At 36.4% G+C, this 15,000-nt stretch overlaps 1 protein-coding gene across 1 annotated transcript in view; it reads right to left on the bottom strand.

Moving 5' to 3' along the window:
- The window catches only part of LOC133578269 (GDNF family receptor alpha-1-like), a 165,440-nt gene that overhangs the window by 32,810 nt on the left and 117,630 nt on the right, over positions 1-15,000 (bottom strand). Inside the window, exons 4-5 of the mRNA XM_061932598.2 lie at positions 6,694-6,872; positions 8-180 (exon numbers count right to left, since the gene is read on the bottom strand). Coding sequence (XP_061788582.1) covers positions 8-180; positions 6,694-6,872 — 352 coding nt within the window. The remainder of the gene's footprint in view (positions 1-7; positions 181-6,693; positions 6,873-15,000) is intronic.

Here is a 15,000-nt window from a genome sequence, read left to right as displayed (position 1 = left end):
GTTCTACCTGCAGATGTAGTTAGTCCTGCAGTTGTCTTGCAGCTCCAAGCAGTTTGCTCTGTGCTTGTCCTCGTAGGAGCAGGCGGGCACGATGGTCTGTCTGCGCCGCTCTGAGCACGCCGTCTGGTCGCCTGCTGGACACGAGCAGAACAGCATGCCGTAGCTGTGCTTGGCGGGCACCTGTGGTCACATGGGCAACTTCTAGGTCACATGGTCAACTTCTAGGTCACATGGGCAACTTCTAGGTCACATGGTCATCTTCTTGGTCACATGGTCAACTTCTAGGTCACATGGTCAACTTCTAGGTCACATGGTCAACTTCTAGGTCACATGGTCAACTTCTAGGTCACATGGTCAACTTCTAGGTCACATGGGCAACTTCTAGGTCACATGGTCATCTTCTTGGTCACATGGTCAACTTCTAGGTCACATGGTCAACTTCTAGGTCACATGGTCAACTTCTAGGTCACATGGTCAACTTCTAGGTCACATGGTCAACTTCTAGGTCACATGGTCAACTTCTAGGTCACATGGTCAACTTCTAGGTCACATGGGCAACTTCTAGGTCACATGGTCATCTTCTTGGTCACATGGTCAACTTCTAGGTCACATGGTCAACTTCTAGGTCACATGGTCAACTTCTAGGTCACATGGTCAACTTCTAGGTCACATGGTCAACTTCTAGGTCACATGGTCAACTGCTAGGTCACATGGTCAACTTCTAGGTCACATGGTCAACTTCTAGGTCACATGGTCAACTTCTTGGTCACATGGTCAACTTCTAGGTCACATGGGCAACTTCTAGGTCACATGGTCAACTTCTTGGTCACATGGGCAACTTCTAGGTCACATGGTCAACTTCTTGGTCACATGGGCAACTTCTAGGTCACATGGTCAACTTCTTGGTCACATGGGCAACTTCTAGGTCACATGGTCAATGTCTTGGTCACATGGGCAACTTCTAGGTCACATGGGCAACTTCTAGGTCACATGGTCAACTTCTAGGTCACATGGTCAACTTCTTGGTCACATGGGCAACTTCTAGGTCACATGGTCAACTTCTTGGTCACCTGGGCAACTTCTAGGTCACATGGTCAATGTCTTGGTCACATGGGCAACTTCTAGGTCACATGGGCAACTTCTAGGTCACATGGTCAACTTCTAGGTCACATGACTGGAAAACATCTTCACACTTCTTAGAATTATAAGAATAATATTTTATTACTCATTTGTTTACTGTCACTACTTATTATTCTTTATTTGTTGTCGTCAACATTATTGCATTAGTTAGTTAAATAACTATTAATATTTGTATTAAAATCATAGTTATCATGTTTAGTATTCTATTGGTCAAATTATTATTATTATCATTTTATGATGATTAGTTTTTAAACATTTGTTGATTTTTGTGCTGGTTGAGTTCATTAGAGGATGTTGTTGTGTTGTTGTTGTGTTGTTGTGGTTGTGTTTGCTGGTTCAGCAGGTAAACAATGAGAAGATGTCCATCATAAAACAACACATGACATATTTCTGCTGCTTGCTCCTCTTCTGTCTTTTGTGTGTCAGTGTTGTGTTATCTGTGTGGTGTTTATTTGTGTGTTGTTATTTGTGTGCTGATGTGTGTCAGTGTTGTGTTATCTGTGTGGTGTTTATTTGTGTGTTGTTATTTGTGTGCTGATGTGTGTCAGTGTTGTGTTATCTGTGTGGTGATTATTTGTGTGTTGTTATTTGTGTGCTGATGTGTGTCAGTGTTGTGTTATCTGTGTGGTGATTATTTGTGTGTTGTTATTTGTGTGCTGATGTGTGTCAGTGTTGTGTTATCTGTGTGGTGATTATTTGTGTGTTGTTATTTGTGTGCTGATGTGTGTCAGTGTTGTGTTATCTGTGTGGTGTTTATTTGTGTGGTGTTTTATTGTGTGGTGTTTATTTGTGTGGTGTTTTATTGTGTTGTGTTATCTGTGTGGTGTGTATTAGTGTAATGTTTTATTGTGTTGTGTTATTTGTGTGCTGATGTGTGTCAGTGTTGTGTTATCTGTGTGGTGTTTATTTGTGTGGTGTTTATTTGTGTGGTGTTTTATTGTGTTGTGTTATCTGTGTGGTGTTTATTTGGGTAATGTTTTATTGTGTTGTGTTATTTGTGTGCTGATGTGTGTCAGTGTTGTGTTATTTGTGTGGTGTTCATTTGTGTGGTTTGTATTTGTGTTCTGTTTAGTTGTGGGATGTTTTATTGTGTTGTGTTATTTGTGTGCTGATGTGTGTCAGTGTTGTGTTATCTGTGTGGTGTTTATTTGTGTGGTGTTTTATTGTGTTGTGTTATTTGTGTGCTGATGTGTGTCAGTGTTGTGTTATCTGTGTGGTGTTTATTGGTTTGGCTTTGTGTTGTGTTATTTGTGTGCTGATGTGTGTCAGTGCTGTGTTATCTGTGTGGTGTTTATTTGTGTGTTGTTTTGTGTTTATTTGTGTGGCGATGGTTATCACAGCGTTGTGTTATTCGTGTGGCGTTTTATTGTGTGGTGTTTATTTGTGTGGTGTTTATTTGTGTGGTCTTTATTTGTGTTGTGTTTAGTTGTGTGGTGTTTTATTGTGTAGTGTTTTTTTTGTGGTAATGGTTGTCGCAGCGTTGTGTTATTTGTGTGGTGTTTATTTGTCTAATGTTTATTTGTGTATTGTAAATTTGTGTGGTGTTTATTTGTGTATTGTTTTTTTGTGTATTGTTTATTTATGTGGTGTTTATTTGTGTATTGTTTATTTGTCTGGTGTTTATTTGTGTGGTTTTTATTTGTGTTGTGTTTAGTTGTGTGGTGTTTTATTGTGTAATGTTTATTTGTGTGGTAATGGTTGTCACAGCACTGTGTTATTTGTGTGGTGTTTATTTGTCTAATGTTTATTTGTCTGGTGTTTATTTGTGTGGTGTTTTATTGTGTTGTGTTATTTGTGTGGTGTTTATTTGTGTATTGTTTGTTTGTGTATTGTTTATTTGTGTGGTGTATTTTTGTGTATTGTTTATTTGTCTGGTGTTTATTTGTGTGGTGTTTTATTGTGTTGTGTTATTTGTGTGGTGTTTTATTTGTGTGCTGATGTGTGTCACAGTGTTGTGTTTATGTGTGTGGTGTTTATTTGTGTGGTATTTATTTGTGGGGTGATGGGTGTCACAGCGTTGTAATATTTGTGTGATGTTTATTTGTGTGTTGTTTTATTGTGTTGTGTTTATTTGTGTGGTGTTTTATCGTGTGGTGTTTATTTGTGTGGTGATGGCTGTCACAGTGTTGTGTTATTTGTGGGTCGTTTTAATGTGTGGTGTTTATTCGTGTGGTGTTTATTTGTGTGGCGTTTTATCGTGTGGTGTTTATTTGTGTGGTGTTTATTTGTGTGGTCTTTATTTGTGTTGTGTTTAGTTGTGTGGTGTTTTATTGTGTAGTGTTTATTTGTGTGGTAATGGTTGTTACAGCATTGTGTTACTTGTGTGGTGTTTATTGTTCTAATGTTTATTTGTCTATTGTACATTTGTGTGGTGTTTATTTGTGTATTGTTTATTTGTCTGGTGTTTATTTGTGTGGTGTTTTATTGTGTTGTGTTATTTGTGTGGTGTTTTATTGTGTTGTGTTATTTGTGTGCTGATGGGTGTCACAGTGTTGTGTTATTTGTGTGGTGTTTATTTGTGTGGTCTGTATTTGTGTTCTGTTTAGTCGTGCGGTGTTTTATTGTGTGGTGTTTATTTGTGTGGTAATGGTTGTCACAGCGTTGTGTTATCTGTGTGGTGTTTATTTGTCTAATGTTTATTTGTGTATTGTAAATTTGTGTGGTGTTTGTGTGTATTGTTTGTTTGTGTATTGTTTGTTTGTGTATTGTTTATTTGTGTGGTGTTTATTTGTGTATTGTTTATTTGTCTGGTGTTTGTTTGTCTGGTGTTTTATTGGGTTGTGTTATTTGTGTGGCGTTTTGTTGTGTGGTGTTTATTTGTGTGGTGTTTATTTGTGTGGGGTTTATTTGTGTGGTGTTTTATCATGTGGTGTTTATTTGTGTGATGTTTATTTGTGTTGTGTTTATTTGTGTGGCGTTTATTTTTTTGGTCTTTATTTGTGTTGTGTTTAGCTGTGTGGTGTTTTATTGTGTAGTGTTTATTTGTGGGGTAATGGTTGTCACAGCGTTGTGTTATTTGTGTGGTGTTTATATGTCTAATGTTTATTTGTGTATTGTAAATTTGTGTGGTGTTTATTTGTGTGGTGTTTGTTTGTGTATTGTTTATTTGTGTGGTGTTTATTTGTGTATTGTTTATTTGTCTGGTGTTTATTTGTGTGGTGTTTTATTGTGTTGTGTTATTTGTGTGGTGTTTTATTCTGTTGTGTTATTTGTGTGGTGTTTTATTGTGTAGTGTTTATTTGTGTGGTAATGGTTGTCACAGCGTTGTTTTATTTGTGTGGTGTTTATTTGTCTAATGTTTATTTGTGTATTGTAAATTTGTGTGGTGTTTAAGTGTATTGTTTGTTTGTGTATTGTTTGTTTGTGTATTGTTTATTTGTGTGGTGTTTATCTGTGTATTGTTTATTTGTCTGGTGTTGGTTTGTGTGGTGTTTTATTGTGTTGTGTTATTTGTGTGGCGTTTTGTTGTGTGGTGTTTATTTGTGTGGTGTTTATTTGTGTAGTGTTTATTTGTGTTGTGTTTATTTGTGTTGCGTTTTTTTTCTTTGGTCTTTTTTTGTGTTCTGTTTAGTTGTATGGTGTTTTATTGTGTAGTGTTTATTTGTGTGGTAATGGTTGTCACAGCGTTGTATTATTTGTGTGGTGTTTATTTGTCTAATGTTTATTTGTGTATTGTAAATTTGTGTGGTGTTTATTTGTGTATTGTTTGTTTGTGTATTGTTTATTTGTGTGGTGTTTATTTGTGTATTGTTTATTTGTCTGGTGTTTATTTGTGTGGTGTTTTATTGTGTTGTGTTATTTGTGTGGTGTTTTATTGTGTTGTGTTATGTGTGTGGTGTTTTATTGTGTAGTGTTTATTTGTGTGGTAATGGTTGTCACAGCGTTGTTTTATTTGTGTGGTGTTTATTTGTCTAATGTTTATTTGTGTATTGTAAATTTGTGTGGTGTTTATGTGTATTGTTTGTTTGTGTATTGTTTGTTTGTTTATTGTTTATTTGTGTGGTGTTTATTTGTGTATTGTTTATTTGTCTGGTGTTTGTTTGTGTGGTGTTTTAATTGTGTTGTGTTATTCGTGTGGCGTTTTATTGTGTGGTGTTTATTTGTGTGATGTTTGTTTGTGTGGTGTTTATTTGTGTTGTGTTTATTTGTGTGGCGTTTTTTTTCTTTGGTCTTTTTTTGTGTTCTGTTTAGTTGTATGGTGTTTTATTGTGTAGTGTTTATTTGTGTGGTAATGGTTGTCACAGCGTTGTGTTATTTGTGTGGTGTTTATTTGTCTAATGTTTATTTGTGTATTGTAAATTTGTGTGGTGTTTATTTGTGTATTGTTTGTTTGTGTATTGTTTATTTGTGTGGTGTTTATTTGTGTATTGTTTATTTGTCTGGTGTTTATTTGTGTGGTGTTTTATTGTGTTGTGTTATTTGTGTGGTGTTTATTTGTCTAATGTTTATTTGTGTATTGTAAATTTGTGTGGTGTTTATTTGTGTATTGTTTGTTTGTGTATTGTTTATTTGTGTGGTGTTTATTTGTGTATTGTTTATTTGTCTGGTGTTTATTTGTGTGGTGTTTTATTGTGTTGTGTTATTTGTGTGGTGTTTTATTGTGTTGTGTTATTTGTGTGCTGATGGGTGTCACAGTGTTGTGTTATTTGCGTGGTGTTTATTTGTGTGGTCTGTATTTGTGTTCTGTTTAGTCGTGCGGTGTTTTATTGTGTAGTGTTTATTTGTGTGGTAATGGTTGTCACAGCGTTGTGTTATTTGTGTGGTGTTTATTTGTCTAATGTTAATTTGTGTATTGTAAATTTGTGTGGTGTTGATGTGTATTGTGTGTTTGTGTATTGTTTGTTTGTGTATTGTTTATTTGTGTGGTGTATATTTGTGCATTGTTTATTTGTCTGGTGTTTGTTTGTGTGGTGTTTTATTGTGTTGTGTTATTCGTGTGGCGTTTCGTTGTGTGGTGTTTATTTGTGTGGTGTTTATTTGTGTGGTGTTCATTTGTGTGGTATTTATTTGTGTGGCGTTTTATCATGTGGTGTTTATTTGTGTGGTGTTTATTTGTGTTGTGTTTATTTGTGTGGCGTTTATTTCTTTGGTCTTTATTTGTGTTCTGTTTAGTTGTGTGGTGTTTTATTGTGTAGTGTTTATTTGTGTGGTAATGGTTGTCACAGCGTTGTGTTATTTGTGTGGTGTTTATTTGTCTAATGTTTATTTGTGTATTGTAAATTTGTGTGGTGTTTATTTGTGTATTGTTTATTTTTCTGGTGTTTATTTGTGTGGTGTTTTATTGTGTTGTGTTATTTGTGTGGTGTTTATTTGTGTTGTGTTATGTGTGTGCTGATGGGTGTCACAGTGTTGTGTTATTTGTGTGGTGTTTATTTGCGTGGTGTTTATTTGTGTTGTGTTATTCGTGTGCTGATGGATGTCACAGTATTGTGTTATTTGTGTATTGTTTATTTGTGTGGTGTTTATGGAAGGAGACGAGGGCGTGGTCAGCGAGCGCCATGTAAGGGGTGTGTGTGTGTGTGTGTGTGTGTGTGTGTGTGTGTGGTGTCTTGCCTTGTCAAAGAAGTGTCTGAGGGCCTTGTGACACTTCCTCTTGTTGCAGACCTCGGCCGTGGACACCCTGCTGGTACACGGGCTGATGTAGGCCGAGCGGTACTTCTTGCACGTGTCGTTCAGGTTGCAGGCTTTGGCCGCGTTCAGACAGTTGTTCTCCCGGGCCAGCGCCGGCTCACCTGCGGGCCAAACCAACATTTATTTTCGGCGGCGAACAGCACGGCGGTGAGCAGCGCGGCGGCGGTCAACGAGTTGACTGTCGACATCGACACCCCGGTCTGCAGTGGAGACGGTGTGGCGGGGGTCCACGCGGTCTCTCCCCGGTCCCTGACGGTCGAGGACGCGGCGTCTGGACTCGCGGCATACACAGGATTTAGGGGCGCCTTCATACTTCCATTTTCTTTGTGTTAAAACGGACCAAACCCCGCGAAAATGAAATCCACCCCCACACCCTCCTACCGGTCGGACGTGCCCTAAACACCTCCCTAGGGAGGCGTTCGGGTGGTATCCTGACCAGATGCCCGAACCACCTCATCTGGCTCCTCTCGATGTGGAGGAGCAGCGGCTTTACTTTGAGCTCCACCCGGATGGCAGAGCTTCTCACCCTATCTCTAAGGGAGAGCCCCGCCACCCGGCGGAGGAAACTCATTTCGGCCGCTTGTACCCGTGATCTTGTCCTTTCGGTCATAACCCAAAGCTCATGACCATAGGTGAGGATGGGAACGTAGATCGACCGGTAAATTGAGAGCTTTGCCTTCCGGCTCAGCTCCTTCTTCACCACAACGGATCGATACAGCGTCCGCATTACTGAAGACGCCGCACCGATCCGCCTGTCGATCTCACGATCCACTCTTCCCTCACTCGTGAACAAGACTCCAAGGTACTTGAACTCCTCCACTTGGGGCAAGATCTCCTCCCCAACCCGGAGATGGCAATCCACCCTTTTCCGGGCGAGAACCATGGACTCGGACTTGGAGGTGCTGATTCTCATCCCAGTCGCTTCACACTCAGCTGCGAACCGATCCAGTGAGAGCTGAAGATCCTGGCCAGATGAAGCCATCAGGACCACATCATCTGCAAAAAGCAGAGACCTAATCCTGCAGCCACCAAACCAGATCCCCCCAACACCTTGACTGCGCCTAGAAATTCTGTCCATAAAAGTTATGAACAGAATCGGTGACAAAGGGCAGCCTTGGCGGAGTCCAACCCTCACTGGAAACGTGTCCGACTTACTACCGGCAATGCGGACCAAGCTCTGACACTGATCATACAGGGAGCGGACTGCCACAATCAGACAGTCCGATACCCCATACTCTCTGAGCACTCCCCACAGGACTTCCCGAGGGACACGGTCGAATACCTTCTCCAAGTCCACAAAACACATGTAGACTGGTTGGGCAAATTCCCATGCACCCTCAAGGACCCTGCCGAGAGTATAGAGCTGGTCCACAGTTCCACGACCAGGACGAAAACCACACTGTTCCTCCTTGAATCCGAGGTTCGACTATCCGGCGTAGCCTCCTCTCCAGTACACCTGAATAGACCTTACCGGGAAGGCTGAGGAGTGTGATCCCACGATAGTTAGAACACACCCTCCGGTTCCCCTTCTTAAAGAGAGGAACCACCACCCCGGTCTGCCAGTCCAGAGGTACCGCCCCCGATGTCCACGCGATGCTGCAGAGTCTTGTCAACCAAGACAGCCCCACAGCATCCAGAGCCTTAAGGAACTCCGGGCGGATCTCATCTACCCCCTGGGCCTCACAAAGATGTGCAAATGTAAATATGATATAATTACAGACATAATCAACTATTTCGTCACAAGAATGTACAAATGTAAATATGATATATTTGCAGATATAATCGAGGACTTCACCACAAAGATGTACAAACATAAATATGATATAATCACAGACATAATCGAGTACTTCTTCACAAAGATGTATAAACGTAAATATGATACAATCACAGATGTAATCGAGTACTTTGTCACAAAGATGTACAAATGTAAATATGATATAATCACAGATATAATCGAGTACTTTGTCACAAGGATGTACAAACGTAAATATGATATAATCACAGATATAATCGAGTACTTTGTCACAAGGATGTACAAACGTAAATATGATATAATCATAGACATAATTGAGGACTTCATCACAAGGATGTAAAAACGTAAATATGATATAATCACAGATATAATCGAGTACTTTGTCACAAAGATGTACGAATGTAAATATGATATAATCACAGACATAATCGAGTATTTCGTCACAAGAATGTACAAATGTAAATATGATATATTTGCAGATATAATCGAGGACTTCACCACAAAGATGTACAAACATAAATATGATATAATCACAGACATAATCGAGTACTTTGTCACAAAGATGCACAAACGTAAGCATGATATAATCACAGATATAATCGAGTACTTCGTCACAAGAATGTGCAAACGTAAATAGGATATAATCACAGATATAATCGAGTACTTTGTCACAAAGATGTACAAATGTAAATATGATATAATCAGATATAATCGAGTACATTATCACAAAGATGTACGAATGTAAATATGATATAATCACAGACATAATCGAGTATTTTGTCACAAAGATGTACAAACATAAATATGATATAATCACAGACATAATCGATTACTTCGTCACAAAGATGTGCAAACGTAAATATGATATAATCACAGATATAATCGAGTACTTTGTCACAAAGATGTACGATTGTAAATATGATATCATTACAGACATAATCGAGTATTTTGTCACAAGGATGTACAAATGTAAATATGATATAATCACAGACATAATCGAGTATTTCGTCACAAAGATGTACAAACGTAAATATGATATAATCACAGATATAATCGAGTGCTTTGTCACAAGGATGTACAAATGTAAGTATGATATAATCACAGATATAATCGAGTACTTCGTCACAAGGATGTGCAAACGTAAATATGATATAATCAAAGACATAATCGAGTACTTCAAACGTATTGAGGGTGTTGCATCAGACCCACACTTGCCTTCATACTTTACTCATGACTCTAAGGTTAAAGGTCATCTATTAAATGTCCTATTAAACAACAGCCAGAAGAAGTCACAACCAGGTGCTTGTTTATGATGTCACTTCCTGTTTGCAGCCCTCATGGGGGTGTGTAGCCAAAGCACGCCGACATCTACTGCCGCTAAATCCCAGAGATTATTATCATCACGCACGCACACATACGTGCACGCACACACACACACACACACACACACACACACACACACACACACGTGCACACACACGTGCATACACACACACACACACCAGCACGCTTTTATGGTGAAAATGGAGCAAAAAGAGAGCACTTCCTGTCTAATTAATGAGCGCCAACTAAAAAGGAGGAGGGTCCGGATGACAAACATCTGGAGGAGGGGGAGGTGCAGCATGGCTGATGAACTGAATTAAAAAGTGTGCTAATGAAACAAAAAGTGTGCTAACATATGAAAAAGTGTGCTAACAAATGAAAATGCGGGCTAATGAAAGTGAAAGTGTACTAATGGAAGAAAAAGTGTCCTAACAAAACAAAAAGTGTGCTAACGTATGAAAAAATGTGCTAACAAATGAAAATGTGTGCTAATGATAGTGAAAGTGTACTAATGTAAGAAAAAGTGTGCTAACATATGAAAAAGTGTGCTAACAAATTAAAATGTGTGCTAATGAAAGTGAAAGTGTACTAAAAAGTGTGCTAACAAAACAAAAAGTGTGCTAACATATGAAAATGTGTGCTAACATATGAACAAGTGTGCTAAAATATGAAAAGGTGTGCTAACAAATGAAAAAGTGTGCTAACATATGAAAAAGTGTGCTAACAAAACAAAAAGTGCACTAATGAATGAGAAAGTGTACTAATGAAAGAAAAAGTGTGCTAACAAATGAAAAAGTGTGCTAACATAGGAAAAAGTGTGTTAAAAGAAAAAGTGTACTAATGAATGAGAAAGTGTACTAATGAAAGAAAAAGTGTGCTAACGAATGAAAAGGTGTGCTAAAATATGAAAAGGTGTACTAACAAATGAAAAAGTGTGCTAACAAATGAAAAAGTGTGCTAACAAATGGAAAAGGGTGCTAAAATATGAAAAAGTGTGCTAACAAATGGAAAAAGTGTGCTAACAAATGAAAGGGTGTGCTAACAAATGAAAAAGTGTACTAACAAATGAAAAAGTGTGCTAACAAATGGAAAAGGGTGCTAAAATATGAAAAAGTGTGCTAACAAATGGAAAAAGTGTGCTAACAAATGAAAGGGTGTGCTAACAAATGAAAAAGTGTACTAACAAATGAAAAAGTGTGCTAACAAATGAAAAAGTGTGCTAAAATATGAAAAAGTGTGCTAACAAATGAAAAAGTGTGCTAAAATATGAAAAAGTGTGCTAACAAATGAAAATGCGTGCTAATGAAAGTGAAAGTGTACTAACAAATGAAAAAGTGTGCTAACAAATGAAAAAGTGTGCTAAAATATGAAAAAGTGTGCTAACAAATGAAAATGCGTGCTAATGAAAGTGAAAGTGTACTAATGAAAGAAAAGTGTCGTTACAAAATATAAAGTGTGCTAACGTATGAAAAAGTGTGCTAACAAATGAAAAAGTGTGCTAACATAGGAAAAAGTGTGTTAAAAGAAAAAGTGTACTAATGAATGAGAAAATGTACCAATGAATGAGAAAATGTACTAATGAAAGAAAGAGTGTGCTAACGAATGAAAAAGTGTGCTAAAATATGAAAAGGTGCACTAACAAATGAAAAAGTGTGCTAACAAATGAAAAGGTGTGCTAACAAATGAAAAAGTGTGCTAACAAATGGAAAAGGGTGCTAAAATATGAAAAAGTGTGCTAACAAATGGAAAAAGTGTGCTAACAAGTGAAAAAGTGTGCCAACAAATGAAAGGGTGTGCTAACAAATGAAAAAGTGTACTAACAAATGAAAAAGTGTGCTAACAAATGAAAAAGTGTGCTAAAATATGAAAAAGTGTGCTAACAAATAAAAATGTGTGCTAATGAAAGTGAAAGTGTACTAATGAAAGAAAAAGTGTGCTAACAAAACAAAAAGTGTGCTAACATATGAAAATGTGTGCTAACATATGAACAAGTGTGCTAAAATATGAAAAGGTGTGCTAACAAATGAAAAAGTGTGCTAACATATGAAAAAGTGTGCTAACAAAACAAAAAGTGCACTAATGAATGAGAAAGTGTACTAATGAAAGAAAAAGTGTGCTAACAAATGAAAAAGTGTGCTAACATAGGAAAAAGTGTGTTAAAAGAAAAAGTGTACTAATGAATGAGAAAGTGTACTAATGAAAGAAAAAGTGTGCTAACGAATGAAAAAGTGGGCTAAAATATGAAAAGGTGTACTAACAAATGAAAAAGTGTGCTAACAAATGAAAAGGTGTGCTAACAAATGAAAAAGTGTGCTAACAAATGGAAAAGGGTGCTAAAATATGGAAAAGTGTGCTAACAAATGGAAAAAGTGTGCTAACAAGTGAAAAAGTGTGCCAACAAATGAAAGGGTGTGCTAACAAATGAAAAAGTGTACTAACAAATGAAAAAGTGTGCTAACAAATTAAAAAGTGTGCTAAAATATGAAAAAGTGTGCTAACAAATGAAAATGCGTGCTAATGAAAGTGAAAGCGTACTAATGAAAGAAAAGTGTCGTTACAAAATATAAAGTGTGCTAACGTATGAAAAAGTGTGCTAACAAATGAAAATGTGTGTTAATGATAGTGAAAGTGTACTAATGTAAGAAAAAGTGTGCTAACATATGAAAAAGTGTGCTAACAAATTAAAATGTGTGCTAATGAAAGTGAAAGAGTGCTAACATATGAAAATGTGTGCTAACATATGAACAAGTGTGCTAAAATATGAAAAGGTGTGCTAACAAATGAAAAAGTGTGCTAACATATGAAAAAGTGTGCTAACAAAACAAAAAGTGCACTAATGAATGAGAAAGTGTACTAATGAAAGAAAAAGTGTGCTAACAAATGAAAAAGTGTGCTAACATAGGAAAAAGTGTGTTAAAAGAAAAAGTGTACTAATGAATGAGAAAGTGTACTAATGAAAGAAAAAGTGTGCTAACAAATGAAAAGGTGTGCTAACAAATGAAAAAGTGTGCTAACAAATGGAAAAGGGTGCTAAAATATGAAAAAGTGTGCTAACAAATGGAAAAAGTGTGCTAACAAGTGAAAAAGTGTGCCAACAAATGAAAGGGTGTGCTAACAAATGAAAAAGTGTACTAACAAATGAAAAAGTGTGCTAAAATATGAAAAAGTGTGCTAACAAATGAAAATGCGTGCTAATGAAAGTGAAAGTGTACTAATGAAAGAAAAGTGTCGTTACAAAATAAAAAGTGTGCTAACGTATGAAAAAGTGTGCTAACAAATGAAAATGTGTGCTAATGAAAGTGAAAGTGTACTAATGAAAGAAAAAGTGTGCTAACAAAACAAAAAGTGTGCTAACATATGAAAATGTGTGCTAACATATGAAAATGTGTGCTAACATATGAACAAGTGTGCTAAAATATGAAAAGGTGTGCTAACAAATGAAAAAGTGTGCTAACATATGAAAAAGTGTGCTAACAAAACAAAAAGTGCACTAATGAATGAGAAAGTGTACTAATGTAAGAAAAAGTGTGCTAACATATGAAAAAGTGTGCTAACAAAATAAAATGTGTGCTAATGAAAGTGAAAGTGTACTAATGAAAGAAAAAGTGTGCTAACAAAACAAAAAGTGTGCTAACATATGAAAATGTGTGCTAACATATGAAAATGTGTGCTAACATATGAACAAGTGTGCTAAAATATGAAAAGGTGTGCTAACAAATGAAAAAGTGTGCTAACATATGAAAAAGTGTGCTAACAAAACAAAAAGTGCACTAATGAATGAGAAAGTGTACTAATGAAAGAAAAAGTGTGCTAACAAATGAAAAAGTGTGCTAACATAGGAAAAAAGTGTGTTAAAAGAAAAAGTGTACTAATGAATGAGAACGTGTACTAATGAAAGAAAAAGTGTGCTAACGAATGAAAAAGTGTACTAACAAATGAAAAAGTGTGCTAACAAATGAAAAAGTGTACTAACAAATGAAAAAGTGTGCTAAAATATGAAAAAGTGTGCTAAAATATGAAAAAGTGTGCTAACAAATGAAAATGCGTGCTAATGAAAGTGAAAGTGTACTAATGAAAGAAAAGTGTCGTTACAAAATAAAAAGTGTGCTAACGTATGAAAAAGTGTGCTAACAAATGAAAATGTGTGCTAATGAAAGTGAAAGTGTACTAATGAAAGAAAAAGTGTGCTAACAAAACAAAAAGTGTGCTAACATATGAAAATGTGTGCTAACATATGAAAATGTGTGCTAACATATGAACAAGTGTGCTAAAATATGAAAAGGTGTGCTAACAAATGAAAAAGTGTGCTAACATATGAAAAAGTGTGCTAACAAAACAAAAAGTGCACTAATGAATGAGAAAGTGTACTAATGTAAGAAAAAGTGTGCTAACATATGAAAAAGTGTGCTAACAAAATAAAATGTGTGCTAATGAAAGTGAAAGTGTACTAATGAAAGAAAAAGTGTGCTAACAAAACAAAAAGTGTGCTAACATATGAAAATGTGTGCTAACATATGAAAATGTGTGCTAACATATGAACAAGTGTGTTAAAATATGAAAAGGTGTGCTAACAAATGAAAAAGTGTGCTAACATATGAAAAAGTGTGCTAACAAAACAAAAAGTGCACTAATGAATGAGAAAGTGTACTAATGACAGAAAGTGTGCTAACAAATGAAAAAGTGTGCTAACATAGGAAAAAGTGTGTTAAAAGAAAAAGTGTACTAATGAATGAGAAAGTGTACTAATGATAGAAAAAGTGTGCTAACGAATGAAAAAGTGTGCTAAAATATGAAAAGGTGTACTAACAAATGAAAAAGTGTGCTAACAAATGAAAAGGTGTGCTAACAAATGAAAAAGTGTGCTAACAAACGGAAAAGGGTGCTAAAATATGAAAAAGTGTGCTAACAAATGGAAAAAGTGTGTTAACAAGTGAAAAGGTGTGCCAACAAATGAAAGGGCGTGCTAACAAATGAAAAAGTGTACTAACAAATGAAAAAGTGTGCTAACAAATGAAAAAGTGTGCTAAAATATGAAAAAGTGTGCTAACAAATGAAAATGCGTGCTAATGAAAGTGAAAGTGTACTAATGAAAGAAAAGTGTCGTTACAAAATGTAAAGTGTGCTAACGTATGAAAAAGTGTGCTAACATTGGA

Source organism: Nerophis lumbriciformis, linkage group LG02 (genome assembly GCF_033978685.3).
Source record: "Nerophis lumbriciformis linkage group LG02, RoL_Nlum_v2.1, whole genome shotgun sequence".
NCBI classification, from domain to species: Eukaryota; Metazoa; Chordata; class Actinopteri; order Syngnathiformes; family Syngnathidae; genus Nerophis; species Nerophis lumbriciformis.
The sequence above is the reverse complement of the archived record's forward strand: the minus strand, read 5'-3'. Positions and strand labels throughout refer to the sequence as shown.